Source organism: Diplotaxodon limnothrissa, linkage group LG16, assembly GCF_057381915.1.
Source record: "Diplotaxodon limnothrissa isolate DT_005_m linkage group LG16, D_limnothrissa_male_GT1.1, whole genome shotgun sequence".
Taxonomy (NCBI): Eukaryota; Metazoa; Chordata; class Actinopteri; order Cichliformes; family Cichlidae; genus Diplotaxodon; species Diplotaxodon limnothrissa.
Window position 1 is genome coordinate 13,768,190 of NC_140611.1, and position 18,078 is coordinate 13,786,267.

At 44.0% G+C, this 18,078-nt stretch overlaps 1 protein-coding gene across 2 annotated transcripts; it reads right to left on the bottom strand.

Annotated features, from left to right (window-relative positions):
* Positions 1 to 7,614: 7,614 nt before the first annotated feature.
* etv5a (ETS variant transcription factor 5a) lies at positions 7,615 to 17,833 on the bottom strand. Of its 2 annotated transcripts, none has more exons than XM_085374211.1 (13): positions 17,708 to 17,833; positions 16,023 to 16,163; positions 15,755 to 15,848; positions 15,620 to 15,667; positions 15,262 to 15,312; positions 13,617 to 13,740; positions 13,222 to 13,524; positions 12,806 to 13,116; positions 10,312 to 10,374; positions 9,897 to 9,965; positions 9,512 to 9,681; positions 9,324 to 9,425; positions 7,615 to 8,974 (listed from the first exon to the last, which is right to left on the bottom strand). In XM_085374211.1, exons 2-13 carry the CDS (start codon positions 16,068 to 16,070, stop codon positions 8,744 to 8,746), a joined length of 1,614 nt encoding a protein of 537 aa, XP_085230337.1. In that variant the 5' UTR covers positions 16,071 to 16,163; positions 17,708 to 17,833; the 3' UTR covers positions 7,615 to 8,743. The 2 variants fall into 2 exon arrangements, with proteins under 2 accessions (XP_085230337.1, XP_085230336.1); XM_085374210.1 differs by having other exon boundaries at positions 9,318 to 9,425.
* Positions 17,834 to 18,078: the final 245 nt, after the last annotated feature.

Consider the following 18,078-nt stretch of genomic DNA (forward strand, 5'->3'; position numbering starts at 1 on the left):
GAGGGGCGGGGCCATCTGGTGTGACTTATTGGGGTGAGAGAAGGAAGACCAGACAAAAGACATGCTGTGGAAGAGAGCCAGAGATGAATAACAAGTATGATGCAATGCGGAGAGGTCTATTAACACATAGTAATGTATGAGGCTTGACCAGAAGAAATCAAAACATCTCTCTCCAACTCAAGAAAATGTGGTAGCCATAAACATGTTAGCCAGTTCACCAAGTAGCCTCTACTATGTAGTTATGCTATTGAAATACATGAAACATGTAACATGCTGTCTAGCATTGTCTTGAGGTAATATGCAACGCCTCATCATGTGGGAGCAGATGTTGCATATGTCCCACTGAAAATGCTACGTCCAGATGAGCAGAATCAACCTTTTGCGGCCTGTATATGTCGTTCAGCACCAGTGTTGGTCAAGTTACTTGAAAAAAGTAATCAGTAACTAATTACTGATTACTTCCCCCAAAAAGTAATCCCGTTACTTTACTGATTACTTATTTTTGAAAGTAATTAGTTACTTAATTACTTAAAATGATTAACAACCTGAATAGGTAATAAAGCGATAGATCTTTCAGCCCAATTCTATTTTTTCTGCATAATCCATCATATAAATGTAATCAAATGAAAAAGTCTCTTTTTGAAACTAGTTTTATTAGTTTTAATCTTTTAACTTTACACATGAAGCAAACATTAAATTATATGCAACACTCTCTGACTGGAAGAAATTTGTTTAACATTTAAACCTATTTTCTGCATATACCAGTCTATAAAATAAAATAGTTTTTTGTGTTTACACTCACTCTTTCAAATAAATGCACGTAAAACACAGCAGAAAATAAATCAAATCAAAGACTCAGCGGTCCTGTTGCTCTAGTTTCACCTGTATAGCAGGAGTGGGGCAGGCGGAGGTTTGCCCTGGTGCAGGTGTGTCGGTCAGTGGAAGGATCTGGCAGTTTCACATTCCCGTGGCAGCGTACTGTCGGTGCTTGCTTGGAAGTTTAGGAGTTTTTTTCGCTGTAAAAGAAGTTTTCTTCCAATGCAGTGAGCAGCGGACGCTAATGTTTTTGTCACTTTTTACGGAATCAAACTCAAAGTAAGGTCAGTACTTCCACACTTTAAACGCTGCACGCTCATACTCTCTCCCGCACTCCTTATATTATCCATTGTTGATCTGCACAGCTGTTGCCACGAATATCGCACTCGCTTAGTCATTGTCATGAGACACTGTCGCAAAAAAAAATCACGGTTTTAGTAACGCAGTAATGCAGCGTGCTTACGGGAAAGTAACAGTAATCTAATTACCTTTTTTGCAATAGTAATCCCTTACTTTTCTCGTTACTTGAAAAAGTAATCGGATTACAGTAACGCGTTACTTGTAACGTTACTTTTAACGCGTTACTGCCCATCTCTGTTCAGCACTGATGGCAGTATTCCAGATGTGCTAATGCAGGATTCAGGATTTTGAACTGGGCGCTGATAAGAAGCCAGATGGTCCCTCTCCTCTTCAGGCCATAGGATACTCTATCCACCTTTTAGAAAAAAAACAAAAACAAATTTTGGCTCTTCAGATCACTGAACAGTTTTTCACTTTGGCTGAGTGCATTTTAGTTTTGGTTGAGAGAAAGCAGCAGTGTTTTTGGGATCAGGAAAACTCTCATTTATGGATGATACGGTGAACAGTGTTCAGAGATTTCTAGATGTTTTGATGAGCCCATGTAGCAATTTGCATAACAGAATGTGTTTAATGCAGTGCCACCTGAGTGAAAATCACAGGCATTAAATATTAATTTTTGTCCCTTGAGTAGAGCAACTTCTCTACCCAAGGGACAATATCATCTATATCATTATGTAGCTGATGACATGTTCAAAGTCTTTACAATTTTATGTTGAGGAACATTATTCTGAAATTGTTCCGGGATTTTTCTTTTTGCAGCTGGTGAACCTCTGTCCAGCTTTTCTTCTGAGAAACCATGTCTCTCTTAGATGATGTTTTTTTTTACCCAGTTATGTTACTGCCCAGTTATCTTAACCACTAACTTTTCCGGCCTTTTGTTGCCCCATCCTAAAAGTCCAACAACTAATCTCCCCAGTTCTCAATTTCAGCTGTGATCAACAACCTCAATGCCATTCACCCATCTTAAGTGAACTTTTGTACACTTGCCACATTCTAGTCAACTAAAACCTTCCTTCAGCTACTTTCCTCAGGCAGAAGAAAACACAAAGAGGTTAATAAAAAAATGTATTATGAGTGCTGTTAGAAACTATACTCATATATACACATGATATCAGACAGGGGAACCTCCCTGGAGCTCACTAAAAGGCCTTTCATAGCATTCAAAGGCACTCTGCTCTCTCAATCAATGAAAAGTAGCACCAGGCTGTGCGAGTGGAGGCCAGAGCTCGGCTTTTATACTCCGTGGTTTGATAAGGCTCTGACTCATCACCACGCAGAGTGCTGCTGGCCATCGAAACAAAGTCTGAGTCTAAAGCGTCACAGATACTATCGGATATATACTTGAATTTGAGAAAAGTTGCAGTTTAACCCATTAACCATATTATAAGTCAGACACTGTAGAAATACAGGCTAGCAGTTCCCTCGTGCTCCTGGCCATTGATGCAGCTTTTTGAGATTAGACTGTGAAGCCCTGTTTATTATGAAATATTATCTCTTTGATTTGTATTTTGCTTTGTTTTTCGTCTTCCTGTGTTCCCTTGGTCACATCCTCTTTTTGGTCTTAGTTCCAGTTTGGATTTGTTTTATTCCCTCAGTGTTCCCCGTCTTGCCTTCTTGTGTCAGTTTCCCTAGGATAAGTCCATTTAGATCTCTGCCTTTCTCCATTAGTTATAATTCTCACATCCTGTTTTATTTTCATAGTCATGTATCTCTTCTCTTTCCTTTCGTTTCTTGTATTTAATTTTAATTCCTCTTGTCTTTACATTGCTTGTTTTTTTCTGGAACTGTCGCATTCCTCTGCTTAGCCCTCAGGGCGTTTGTGTATATTATGGCGTGCTCTTTGTTACCTTCCCTTGTCTGTTCAGTTTTGCCTTGCTTTTTGGACTTTGTAAACAGCCTGAATGAACAGGTTCACATTTTCAAAAATTCAGTCTGCCTCCCAAGTCTACATTTGGGTCAAAAAAATCATAATACTACTACGCTTTGACTATAGTTGAACCCCACAGATTTGGAACTTCATGAATAACAGCAGTTGATCCTTTTTTCCTTTTCCTTTTCGTTTTAAAGGACGGTGACTCATCTTCAGAGGAACTTGCCGTGAGGGCTCCCACTGCGTGGTCCAGGAGAAGCCTCACCTCCCTGGTCACTGGTTCTCAGCTCCATATTTAACGGTTAAATATGCAGCAGCTAGCCACCTGCCTGAGCCAGATTCCACCATTTTTCCATCTTCAAAGAGGAAGCATGTTCTTGTTGCAACTGCCACAAACCTGAGCCAAAGTAAATTATGCTTCTTAAAGACCATGCCAGCTCGTCTCCACTCCCAGTGCTGAGAACGAGAAATGCCAGATCCATATCAGGTCTTCTACCTGGGCCAATGGAGACTGGGCACCTGCATGTTCCTCTGTCTCTACCTGGGTCGGCTGAGGTTGGGTCCATGCAAGTCCCTGCTCTAAAGAGGAAGAAGGTCGTCTATATATGTGCTTCAACACCACTGCACCCAATACTTTGGATTGCAATTGGTGATGGTTGATGCAGCTGCTGGAAACCCATTCCAGGACGATCTCTATCCACTGTTCTTGAGCTAAACTGAAGGCCACATGAAGTTTGAAGGTCTGTAGCGATTGACTCTGCACAAAGTTGGCAACCCCTGCGTACAAGCACCTCAGTATCCACTCACCCCGCTCTGTAATTTCATGTGACCTACTACTTTGCGACTGAGTTGCTGTTGTTCCCGATTGCTTCCACTTTAAAGACGATTAACAGTTGACTGTGGAATATTTAGTGGCAAGGTGCACAGGTGGCACCTTATCACAGTACCACAAGATCAATAAAGCCTGGAGTCCACCACACAAGGTAAGATCCAAGGTGTAGGCTGTGCAAAGATGCCCCTGAGACAATCCAGCACATAATGGCAGGGTCCAAAATGATAGCAGGAAGAGCATATGTGGAATATGTGGGATATATGTGGTCTGCATAGTATACAATAATAGCCATTCTGAGCATGGCCTGTAAATCTGAGTCCATCTGACAGACATGAAAAGGTCTGGAGAAGCTGTTGAGAATATTATGCTGGCTGTGATGTAGTTCAGTGTGACTGGTTTGGTAGTGATCAGTGATGATCTAGGGGGAAATCTCCGTAGAGGGATGCAAGGAACTCTACAGGCTAGCCAACAGAAGCCTGACTACCATCAGGTATCTGGATGGATTTCTCGTGGTACAAGACAATGCCTGGCCTTTTGTGGTGAGAGTATGTAGGCAGTTCCAGGAGGATGAAAGAATTGATACCACTTTCCTGAACTAAGTTCAATAGAAAACCTCTGGAAGGAGTTCTACAGGCTGCACCTCAGATAGTCCAGGAGCTCAGTGATGCCCAACTCCAGATTAAGAGTGTGCACCAATGTTGTCAGGGATGCATACAAGCACCTGCGGGCCAGAAACTACTCAATACCATTTTTAAGACTAGCCTGCCGCATAATTTTTCAGTGATTTTCGATATTTATTTTCTATAAAAAGATGTGGCATCCTTCTGTCCATCTGTCCATTTATTTACTTTTGCTTATCTGAGGCCAGGTGGGAGCAGCAGCCTAAGCAGACCACCCTCTCCCCTGCCACCTCCTTCATCTTATTTTGGGGAATACATAGACATTCCCAGGCCAGCCGAGAGATAATATCTCTCCAGCGTGTCCTTGCCTGCTCCAGAGCCCTCATCTCACCTCCCTCATCATATGTATAAGGGAGAAGCCAGTCACCTTTCGCAGAAAGCTCATTTCTGACATTTCTATCACAATCTCATTTGTTTAGTCACTACCCAAAGGGTAGGGATGTAGATTGGCCAGTAAATAGACAGCTTCACTTTTACGCTCAGCTCTCTGTTCACCACAATGGACTGGTACAGCAGTCACATCACTGTAAGTAAGTAAGTAAGTAAAATTGTATTTATATAGCACATCTCTAGATAAAAAAAAATCACAAAATGCTTCACAAGGTATAAAACAAAAACAGACAAAAGTTAACAATGCAATTCTAAAAAGTTGTTATTTAAAAGTGATCACTGAGTCCGCAGATCTTAAGTTCTGAGGAAGAGAGTTCCACAGTCTGGCGGCCACAGTGGCAAAAGCTCTATCTCCCTTGGTTTTCAGCCTTGTATGCTGAACAACAAGTAGGCCCTGATCACAAGACCTCAGGGACCTACTAGGGACATAGGGCTGTAAAAGTTCAATGATGTAGGCTGGTGCTTGTCCTTGAAGAGCTTTAAATGTCAGAACCAGTATCTTAAAATGGACTCTGAATTCAACGGGGAGCCAATGCAGCTGTATAAGCAACGGTGTTACATGAGAGTACCTTGCTGCAGCATTTTGGACAATCTGCAGACGCTCCAGGGAGTTTTTGTTTAGACATGTAAACAGTGAATTACAGTAGTCCAATCGTGATGAAATGAATGCATGAATAACAATCTGTAGTCTGTCAATCTCTCAATCCCTTCTCCCCTCACTTGTGAACAACACCCTGAAGTGCATAAACTCCTTCACTTGGGGCCAGATCTCATCCCTGACCCAGAGTGGACCTGCCACCTTTTTCTGGCTTTTCTGGCTGTGGACACTCAGATTTGGAGGTGCTGATTCTCATTCCTCGCCGCTGTGAATGACTCCAGTGTGATTTGGATGCCACCACCTGATGAACCCTATAGAACCACATCATCTGGAAAAAGCAGAGATGGAAATCTGAGGCCACCAAAGTGGAAAATTTCTGCTACCGGGCTATGCCTAGAAAGTCTGTCTATAAAAATTATGAGCCATAGACCTTCTCAGGGACGCTGAAGAGTGTGATCCCCTGTAGCTGGAGCACACCCTCCAAACCCCCTTCTTAAAGATGGAAACTACCATCCCACACTGCCAATCTAGAGACAGTGTATTTGTAACTTTGAAAAAATGTGTAACACTGTTACGCTCACAGTAAGACGGTAAATTAATAGTAATTCTTATATACTGTAGTGCGTTTCCAAATGAACACTCAAAGTGCAACATGCTTCATTTACCCGTTCACACAAGCACTTTTTTCTATTCATAAGTGCTCTCTGCCTAACATTCACAGACATCCAGATTCTGATGGAGCAACTTGGGGTTAGTATCTTTCCCAAGGATATTTGTCATGCAGACTGGAGCAGTCAGCGACTGAACATCCAGCCTTACAATTAATCAATGGCCTGCTCTTCCTCCTGACCTACAGCCGTCTAGGACCCCAGGTCCTAGGTTGAATCAATCAGCCAATGTTAATGTTAATCAGCCAATTGATTCCCTCCCACAGTCCCGAGTCATGGATGTTAGGTTAACTGGTGATTCTCAACTTAAGTGCCGAATGAGAACCTATACATTTTTATTAGCACAAACAGGACAATTGTTTAAACTAGCGATGCGGACACAGGTTAAACTGCAGATTAAATAAACTTCATGCAGACTTGTCTGAATTCTCAAGTTGTACTGTATGTTTTTTGTACACAGGTCTCAATGGACTAAATATTTAACAAATTGAATAACAGATTACCAAAAATGCTCAAAAGCCTTAACCTGAAATATAGCATTGAAAAAAAAAATGCATGTATAGCTTTGTCTCCTTTTTTCATTGCTCAAAGCACATTTGGATTAAGCAAGTAATCATTTACCAAGAAATGCAGCAGAAAGAGTCAGGAGAGGCATGTGACTCACACATCAGCCAGGTCAAGCAGTGACTGCCAGACCACCACAGCCAGTCAGCTGACTGGCTCATTGCAAGTAGGAGTGGGTGGATGGAAGGAGAAGGGAAAAAAGAAGAAACACACCACAAGTGCAGGCAGTGAAGCATTAAGGACTGTTTATTGTACCCAGTACAGATTATCAGAAAGCCAGCAGTGTAAGAAACACATCGTGAGGGGGGGGAGCTGAAGCCTGTACAAGTGCAGACAAACCCTGTGCCTGAGTTGCATTACATGATAGAACACGTGTTCACTTTGGCCTTTGCTGGTACTCTGGCCTTTATATGCATACATTTTACAGGCAAGATAATATCTCAGCCTTTCTCCAACCCAACACACACAAAAAAAAAAGAGTAGTTGTAGTCTGCAGTAGTTGCATCACAAGAAAAGACTTTTTTGTTTTGTTTTTGTAAAAAAAAGGTACATTTCTATTAGAGCCAAAACTATACAGCTTATACATTAAAATCAAAACAAACGCAGCCTTATAGCAAAAATATATACTTTATATAAGTTTGTCTTTGCCCCCATTCAGAAACAGATAAACACAAAAAACTGCAGAGAATATCACAAATATCTTCTTTGTCCAATGACAGTAAAGCAATATGTTAGTGGACACAGTCTTGAACAGATTACACCATGCAAAGAGAAACAGAGGTCTCCTGCTGACAGCTTGTGATTGGCAGAGGTGTCAAATGTCCAAGTTTCACCTCTTTTCTTTCTTTTTTTTTTTTTGCATGCAGCATCCTGATGCTCCTGCCATACTGGTGCATCAGAGGAACTAGTACACTGCCAAGGAAACATTAAGCACCCAGACAGAAATACAAAAAACAATGAGCAATGTGACCATTTATCATACAACTTCTTAGGCTTAAAAAAAAGAACAGAAAAAAAGGAGATGGGAGTTCTATGCTAAAGTTTGAGCAATACAGACCCAGCAGTGATGAACGGACATGAGGAGTGTACTGTATAGACCGTAGGCTCTTACTGTGGGGTGCAGTCTTTAAAGGGAAGCGGATACAATCTCTTACACGGGCAGAACAGTTAAAGAACATTTACACGAGAGAGCAGCCCAACCAACTGACTAGCCTGAAATACAGCAACGCCTCAGAAAGGACCTGAGAGTTCTGGGTCTCTGAAGTCTTAACAGAATCATAAAACAGCTGGCACAAAAACAAAAACAAACAAGGTTGTCCTATCTACAGAAATGTTTTCAACATATGCTGTGTGTTTTGTCAATCAGTTTTAATGCATTTAAAGCCCTTTCACGGATCTCATGGTTCAAATGTGGTGACATGAATAACTTGGGGACCATAAAGGCAACTATTAAGAAGTTTAGAATATCTCATTAGATTCGTCATGTTTATACTGATTGTTTTAAGAAGAGCAGATTGTCACAAAATCAAAAGTGTAACAATTTTTTTTCTCCAATCTCTTACAAAAGGAGGGGTGGGAGATCTATCAGTCCACCTAAAGTTGGCTGCCTGTGGCCACAATTCATTTGGTCTCCACAGCAACAGCAGCCTATCTTGCTGAGTAACCTAGTCCAGTTCACCATCACTGGTTTTACAACCCTCTCTTCTCTTGTTCTCTGATGGTGCAAGTAGGGGAGCCTCGCAGGCCCCCTCCCACCCTCTCCCTTCATTCTCAGCTGAGGAGCCAACAGAGTTCTATTTTCCAGCGAGCAGGAGAGGGAACCAAGAAGGAGCAGAGTGCCAGGATGTTGATCCAAGTAGCTCTGCAGCTCCAGCTCTGGATTCTAAAGACTGGGCGCCGACAGACTTATTGGGAGTGTTTGCATGTACATGTGTGTTTGTGAGTTGGGGAACCCCCACTGCTCATTTAGTAGCCGTAACCATCTGGAAAGGGCAGGCCTGCCACACACTGCTCCCCGCCGTCCAGCAGGTAGGGAGCAGTTTCGTCATAGTGAGTGAGGGGCACGGTGTCATCGTCGAGCCCCGGCAGGCTGTCTGGGTCAGCCTTAAGACTGGGCCTCTGTTTGTCGGGGAAGGCCATGGAAAACAGAGCCTCGGGGTCACACACAAACTTGTACACGTACCGCTCACCAGCCACCTGAGCAACGAGACAAAACACACTGAGATCAAATAAAGAGCTTTAGATCTACAAACGTGTCATTTTATTTGTACAAAACCTCTGCGCTACTGAGTAACCTGATTTAAAAAACTAATTCAGCATTATTCTGTGTTTTTCAAATTAAAATATAAATGATTTCTGTTCATTTTAATGCACTAATTCAAACTGAGTCAGACAACATCAAACAAACACACATGAGAGCCTATTTACCAGTGGTTAAGATCAGAGGATGGCTCATGGTTGTATTTAAATATCAACGTCACTATATTAGCCTCATTTAGCACGCAGCTGCTGAGGGAAGAAAAAAAAAAACTGAACGTGCCTTTACCTTCTGCATGATGCCCTTCTCATAGTAATAACGCAGTGAGCGGCTCAGCTTGTCGTAGTTCATGGCAGGTCTGTTCTTTTGGATGCCCCAGCGACGAGCCACCTACAGACGACAAGAGACAAATAAAGACTGTAGATTACAAACATCACAAAGGATGTTAGTAATGCTGCACAAAGGCGAGGACTGACCTCCTCGGGCTCAATGAGCTTGAATTCCATCCCACGACCAGTCCAGGCTATGAAGTGGCCGTTGGCTGGGTCGTCCAGTAAGGTGACCAGGAACTGCCAGAGCTGCAGGGAGCCGCGGCGCTGATAAGGAGGCCCATCACGATAGACTGAAGGCTCCTGTTTTACTTTACCTGTGAGCAGGAGAGGATGGAATTGAAAGAGGCCGAAGGGGAACCAAGCAGGAGGGAAAAAAAGAGAAAGGCTCAATCAGTAATGTTCTCCAGCACAGCCACAGTGTGGTGAGACATTCCTGCCAGATGGTGAAGCGCGCTTGTTTATTAGGCAGCGTGTAGAAAATTCCCACTGCTTTAAGGGCGTATAATACTGCTTTTGTTTTTCTCCTTACCTTCTAATCTTTCAGGAACCACGCATGTATCATCAAAGTACAGCTGAGCATCTCTGTCAAAGGAGAAGCCTGGAACAGAAGAGAAAAGAAGAAATCCAGCAGATGAGAGTGAGTATATTTTTGATCTGATATGAAGGCCAGTGACCATGGTCAGTCCAGACATCCAAGCTTAATGCAAAGCAACAGAACTGAGCTGCTTGTATGGATGTAGCGCACTAAGGCCTTGGTGATATTAGAAATGTACTGTGCATGTGCATCTGGATTGACTGATAGATTCACTTCCCCATGAATGCTGCTGACCGCTCTTTCCACCTCATGCTGCGCTTTCAGTGGCTCAGTAAGTCGTGAGGGTGAGGGTCACAGGAGAAACTTCACATGTGAAACGATTCAAAAGCAGAGAAGAAGCTGAACTTACTGTCATGGTTATTTTGGTAGAAGCTTCCAGCTCTCCCGAACGATGACTGACAGTTAGGCACTTCTGTAGACAAAGAAAATACAAGACTAAATTTAGACCAGAAGCACCCTCGTTCTCACATCAAACATCAAAATCCACCTAACAACTGATGGATATATTCAGGCCACTGTGCACAAAGACACATGGCTTTGATGCTGTACTTCAGCAGAGTTGTGGTTACATTAATTTTGTCCAGGCTAAATTAATGTATTACTGTATTTTCGCTCCACTTCACACATGGCCTATGTTCATCTAGAGGTCCAACAGCTGTGCAGAAAAATGCATAGTCTGCTTACACATTTGAGTGGGCTAAAGCCCAGATCAGAGCACACTGCACCGCACTCAACATCCCCTGCATGTCCTCCAAGCCTTTAAATAGGATTAGCACCATGGTGGCTGTATTAAATCTCAATGACAATCAAGTTACGCCAGTTCCTCCCCCTGAGGGGTCAAAGCCTGCCTTCCGTTTTCAGCATCTCTGCAGAGTGTACTAACCATCCACACCACAACCTCCATTGCTCTGTCTCCTGTCTGCTGATAAGAAAACCAGACATCAATCTTAAACAAGTGTTTCTTAAAGGAGCTCTGCAGCTGCTGTTATTAATAACATACATAATCTTTAAGTAAACTGAAGGTGTGCTTGCAACGTGTGCAAGCTAGCATCAGTCAAAAGTGATGCATGACACCGTCCACCCGTGAGACTCGGGCACATGCAAGTATTAATATAAGTGACCTGGACACGAACCAGCCCCTACCAGATACCTGTACCTGTCGTAGTCAACTAGCATTTCTACTCAAATGCGATTTTCCTGTTCATAACATTAACTCATTCACTGCCAGCCATTGGCAGTGAATGAGTTAAACCCATTGACTCATTCACTGCAATTGACGGCTATAGACGTCAATGGCAGTGAATGAGTTAACAAGCAATGTGACTATAGCCAGCTAGTTGCATAAATCTTGGGATTTATGCAATGGCTAGTACCATTATTATCAGTTGGCTGATAATAATCTGGACATGACCAGCTAAGGTTCCAGATGACTTCAAGAGTTTGGATTAATTAACGGAATTTATCCACTCAAGACAGTAGTTTGCTGTGTGAGAGTCCCAAATGTGGCATATTAAAAGTTACTTATCCCATTGTAGAAAGCCACTAATTTCTACTTGCAAACAGGCAAGCCAGAGTTGGCTAACATTTCTCAGAAGAAAATAGCACTAAGCTCAATTTTGATCCCAAAAACAAAATAACTCCATGCACTGAATGTCCTTTTGCCTTTCTGACCACTGCTTTCCCTCGACATTCATGTGATCAAATTCTTGTTTGGCCTGATGAGCTTCAATACATAAAACTAGCTTTCTCCTGGATAAACATTATGTGCCAAAGGAGACAAACTGCTCAATACCAATGTACCAGCTAGCTAGCTTAGCTCAAAAGCCAGCAAAATACTATCTGACACTATATTCACTTACATATTTATGTATGTTGTTTAGTGGAGGAACACAGCTCATCTGAGGAAAATCTATCCTTGACATAGAAGCGACTCTAAAGCATGTTGAAGGCAATTGAAAGAGTTGGTCTCCTCTCTCGAAAAGACTGGAGTCTTTCTATGGTTTGCAAACGCTCAGAAGAGAATAAATTATATGTAGATATGCCCAACATGAACATGTCCCCTCCATCTAGAGATATGAGGGGACTGTGACGTAGGTATTTAAAGGCTATAAGAACCTAAGAGGATTTGTCATTACATCACAGTCCAGCCAGCCAGTGATGTGCCCGCACACAGAAAAGGAATACAAAGTGAGTGACGGGGTAAAGATAAAAAAAATAAATAAAGAGTTGCCGAATTTCAGGAAACAGGGATGTTAATGCAACAGAGCAGGGATAACAGCTGGCTGTGTGGGCGTGGGGTCGCTCTGGTTTGTTTGAATTAAACCATGTGAGCAAGCAGCCTCTGTGCCCTCACTCATAGCGATACTTTTTTAAAGAGGAGCAGCATCATTTGGCCTCAAGCTGACAATTTCAAAGCCCTTAGAGCCAACTTTGCTGTCCGTTTTGGGCACTGGCCCAGATCCTTTCCAGGTAGGCTCAGTGAAGACAAGGTTCTCTGCACCTGGCTGAGTGACCCACTTATTTCTCTCCCTCCCTTGGAAGCTAATGTTGAGCTAGAAGAGCCACTTTTACTGGCACGACTCTGGCTTTGAGGATAATTGTGTGTTTAAAATGAGCAGCCGTGTCCAGACCTCTGCTGCATACTAAAACTAACAAGCATGTGCTGATGCCCAGAACAAACATGGCCAGGCACATTCCTCGCTCTCAGTTGGCCCTACTTGCAGTCCTGAACAACTGCTTTCACACAGCTTGCAAATGATGCGCAGAGAAAGGTACCCAGAGAACTCGACAAGGAAAGGTGATGAGCGCTTCACATATTTTATAAGTGCTGCCCTTTGACTCACCGGAATCGAAGCAGAAGTCTCTAGGCTCCTGTTTGATAGCCATGGGGTGGAAAGCTGCCTGACGTGGAGGGCCCGGGGGTCCCATGGCGGGGACACCCTGCTCTGTGTATCGTGGGTCAACGAGCTCCTGCTTGAAACCCTGGGGAGGCACAGCCACCAATGGCTCTGACATCTGCCTGTGGTATGGCGGCCGGCCATCGCGTGGCAGGCTGTTGGAGCTGCTGCTGGGGGGCTGAGGCAAGAACTGGGGGCGCCCTTGACTCTCAGATGGGGGGAAAAGTAAACATGGTTCTGACATCTGCCTCTGGAATCTACACACGGAAGAAGAAGTAGAGAGACGATGTAATAAGTAAAGCAAAAAATAAATAAATCAAAATCACAGAATGCAACAGCAAAGTTCATCTGTGGAGGCTCACCTGTGCTCAGGTGTGAAGCTGTTGGCATCCTGGCTGACAGGGGCACAGGGCACGGCAAAGGGTGGGCTGTGGTTGTTGACTGGAAGGCCCTGCGCGTTGGGAGGGGCTGTGCTCGCTGTTATAGACTGCTGGATGTGCACTGGACGAGCGCCTGGGGTTGGGTTAGCTACATGGGAGTGCAGAGGGGGGGTCTGTTCACTCAGTGGGTGGGTTACTGCTGTGCTGGTGGGGCCACAAGGAGAGACTGGTGTGGAGGGGGGAGTTAGTGGCTTGAACCCGGGAGTGGGCTTCCTGTCGCAGGCACTGGGGATCAAGAGAAGGGACGGAGGTCAACATAAAACTGGCTAGAAATCCTTCATTTAGAGAGGGATGTGGAACGTAATGACACAACATACCTGTAGCTATAAAGGCACTTCTCTCCGTAGGGCATGGGACTCCTGTCCTGGTGACAAGGAGAAAGCTCTTTGGAAGGAGTCAGCTCTCGTTTGATCTTGGCTGGTGGCGGGCCATGAAACATCACTAGACAGGAGGAGACACAGAGACAAGGAACACGACTGAGTGCATTAGATAAACTCCAGATATGACCTAATTGAAGCCATAAGCATAAGTGCAGCAGTTCTCTTAACCAGATTTGGAAGTGAGGGATAAATGGATGCATGGACAATGTCTGTATTCCCCCGACTGACAGAGCCACTTAGCAGCTATTTATCATCTGCCCTAATGACGTTTGACTGAAAACAACCATCTATCCACCATCACTAGGTAGCATGATACTAACTGCGCTGTACACACAAAAGCTATCAAACCTCTCGTCTGATTCCCATTACAGCTGTCAATACCCATACTGATGAATCAGTGGAGCTGTAATGTAATGGCTGTGAATGATTTTCATTCTCCTGTGCTGTAACCATTAGACACTAGCTGCAGCTTTCTGCCGATCGGCCGCCGTTTCCGGGGCGCCACATAATAGCCAGGCAGAAACTAGATCCCCAGGCACAGGGGAGCACAAGCCAAATAAATCACTCGGCGTGCTGATGGACCTGTGTGGAGATAACAATGGGCATGTGAGCTCCCCCGAGTGCACTCTGAAACTTGAGCAAGCGAAGGAGCGGCTCACCGTGTGATGTCCTGCCGACTTTGGAAAGGCTGGTTTCGCTGAACTTGTGCGAGAGAACAAGCTGCAGCCTGGCAACAACAACAAGTGCCCCTCTCTCTCTCTCACACACACACGGCATACTGACAGCACAAGGTCAAAGACTACGCCACAGCGGCATTTTACAGCGCTTACAACACTGGATGGAGCCTTCTATGAAAACTCATCAATGCATCGACCTCCATTTTCTCCACCTCTGCAGGCTGGTGGACCACAGAGGCCAAAACTGAGAAAGGCAGCCCTGACAATGAGACATTAACCACACCCTGTCTACACCTCCCACACGCTGGACCAAAACATAAACTCAGAGATAGGAGAACTGGAGGGGGTACTCCACTTGGACATATATACACTGCCTCAGTCCTCTGCAGCTTTAAAATGACCTATGAAGACAGTTTGAAAGACATGATTTGTGGAGAGCAGGACTGTAACAGGCAGCTCTATCCACTGGAATCTAGCCCACTTCAGCAGCAGGGCCTGAGTGCGGGAAAGTGTGAAATCAGATTAGGAGCTTGGCTCATGTGATGCCCCATGCCAATCGGCTGATTAAACTCAAAATGGAGGAGCGGGAGAGAGGGAGGGAGGGAGGAGAGAGCAGCTTTTTCCCAGAGCTGTGTTTTTGAAGACAAAGAGCGATGTTAGTGAAGACGTTCTGACAAAAGACAGAGACATGAACCAGCAAGAGGGGAAAAAAGACAGTAGGAGGAATAAGACAGATCTTTAAGACGCAAACATTGCAGTTTCAGTTGGGTTTTTAAGCCTGAAGTGCCACCGCTGCAGGACTCTGTGCACAGGTTTGCCCAGGCTCACTAGTTAGAGCCAGGACGAATACAAGACTGTCGACAACAGTAGGACTCAGAGATAAACAACAAATATCAGGTACTCACAGTTATCTGACTGGAAATCTGGGACAAACTGTTCGTCATCAGGCACCTGGGCTGTAAAAGCACAGGAAAAATGTAGCATGTTTTAGAAGAATACACACATCACACAGTAAGTGTCCTACTCTCCAAAAAACATGAAAAAAAAAGCCCCATGAAAAAAGGGTCTGAGTCAGCAGTTTGCACAAGTCGTACTTTGCTCTGAAGGTTAACTCGGAAACAGTTAATCTTTGATGTTATAACTTTACCAATTTCATCCTGTTAACTATTTGGAAACAAAGTGGCACATAACACATGACTCTACTGATGTAACTTCTACCAGAAGAATTGAGGGTTTCTGAGCAAAAACAAATGGAGAACAAACCTTCTGCGATCCAGATCTCCTGGAGCTGACTGAGGTCTTGGAAGAGTTCTTAAAAAAAGAAAAAGAAAAAAAGATATTAATCATAAAGTACAGTAGCTTCTATCTCGAAATGCTGATCGACACCAATGCTGTTACCTTCCGTGTCCTGGGCGAGTTCCGTGTCAATAAATTTCCTTTTCCTATCGTTTAGAGGCCTGCTGTGAGCTGCTTCCTCCAAATGGGATTTGTGCTGTTGGAGAGGACAGACACAAAGAAATGCGAAATGTCACGCAGCACCAGAAGATAGGCGATGGACAATGCAGATGATCTACTATCAGGGCAGGTGCGTGTGGCGGGGGTGGGGTCCAATCATGATGTCGAGATAATGTTTGAAAGTGTGATGAGGCTGTGTGTGTCCACTTACACTGGGTGGGACCATAAATGGGACTTGCTGGTCATAGAATCCGTCCATGTTATCTGCGTCGATTAGGTGGGGGCTCACAAAATTAAGGGGAGGGGGAGGTATTCGCTTTAAAGCGACAGCGTCGAGCGACTTTCTGGGTCACTGGAAAACAAACAGCATGTGTCACAAACCTGCTCGGATAGCCCTGTTCTCAGAAGCACTGACTGTTACGGTCAAATTTTACAATCTGGTACACCTTGTTGTCATTTCTGAGCTCTGACTTCATCTCACAGGAATGTATACGTGTACTTGCACTATATTCTTGTGCCCTTTATCTGAACTACAAAACAGCTCTTTGAACCACAGAGGCCCAATGTAAACACAATCATTAAAGAACACATGTAACATGGTTATATAAGCCACACTCATTGACCATCTGTGGGCACTACTTTCCACTATAATCAGCTTGGAGATCTTGAGTAAAAGACTTGGAGAGATGTCTGTGGCATGCTTTAAATCTCAAAGCTTCCTGAATGAGATAGGAAAATGGGCCAGTCACAGAGCTGATTAGTGTCTTACAGAAGCTTGGAGCTATTGTTGGGTGACAATGGTGGTGTTCCAATTGGCAGAAGCAGAGCTCCTCGCTCCCCTGCGTCCAGTATCATCCCGTTAGTGACACTAGTTCCCTTTAAACAATAACACTGGGCAGGAGCGCTGCCCTCTGTTCTCCCTCGGCACACAGACATGACTCACTCCTCTTATCTCCCGTTAATGGATGACGAATAAAAGGATAGCTGCTGGGCAATAATTACAGGCGCCCAGCACAAATAGTACCTTTAACATTAGAACTCACTGTACAGCATGTCACGTGGGACTTTTGTTCAACTTTAAGCTAAGTTGGCGCATTTGTTTTCTCCATTTTGCCTCCGCATTTACACTGATTTGTTAGACGAAGTGAGAATTTAGTTGTACGCACGAAGCAGGCGTTTCAAATATTTTTATTCAGACAGTATACTTGAATATTTCTTTGTCTTTATAGTAAGCGCGCTGTGTCGAAATTAATACATACAGCGTTTATTACCATCGTTAAGTACAGCGGCATACCGCAGTCGGTTTTGGCACAAGGCTGGTGCTCAGAAACGTGAAATACGATGTGCGACATAAACATGCCAAAACCAGACAAATTTAAGCAGCTTTAGCAGAACTGAAAAAAAAACTTAAACTCTCATTCGGCGCATTCCAGACCTTTCCCTAAAAGAAGAAAACATATTTTGGAAAACTTTTTGCACTTCAGCCTTGACCGGGGACTGGGGGGCTACGCTCACCCGACACCCCCCTGCTGCCGCCTCCTACCCGCCCTTCCCCCACCCACCAAGCCCTCCCTTGTTTTTCTCAATGGTGTGAAACTCGATCCGTGTGGAAAAAAAGCGGCCAGTCCATTCATAAAAATCACAAACAGTCGCCTGAGCGTGCTGATAAGCCAAAGCTAACATCCACGCAGATAAACCAGGGGTCAAATCCAACACATGCTGGGTTAAAACAACACGCACAGCGACTCTATTTCACTCGGATATAAGTAGATATAAAATGGTTAAGATGGCGTTGCGCTCGTTCGTAGTCTAAAAAGAGCATTAGAAAAACATGTACCCATACGAGGGATTCGCAAAAGCAAGTTTTTTTTTGCCAAAATAAAAATTGTAGCCTACCTTGTTTGTCTATATATATATACGTCCCCTTTTTCGAAACAGTAAGATAAAATATCCAGAAATAAGAAACAGCGTGTCGAGAATCCTGTATTCGCCTGCGTACAGACAGACTGATGTGTCCCCTTCGACTCGCAAAACTTGACTGAGCTTTTTTTCTTTAATGGCCCGGTCGATTCTCCCCTAGGCTCGAGCAGCACGCAAGAGACGCACTCTGATTGGTGGAATTAATCTGTCCGTTAAGTAAAGAGCCAATGGTTTCTCCGGAGCCATGACTTATACATGAAGCTCGGCTTGGCCAATCACAGCGCAGTGATGGCCTATTTTTATGAATGGCTGGATTTCATTCACATTTTTTCAACCATCAATGCCAA

Bases quoted from the DNA above. Each gene is read 5' to 3' on its own strand.
- etv5a (XM_085374210.1), bottom strand. From the start codon at position 16,070: ATGGACGGATTCTATGACCAGCAAGTCCCATTTATGGTCCCACCCAGT. The intron at 15,313-15,619 runs GTTTGTTCTCCA...GTGCTTTTACAG, and splicing joins GGAGATCTGGATCGCAGAAG to CCCAGGTGCCTGATGACGAA. The intron at 8,975-9,317 runs GCACGTTCAGTT...CTCGTTGCTCAG, and splicing joins GCATCATGCAGAAGGTAAAG to GTGGCTGGTGAGCGGTACGT.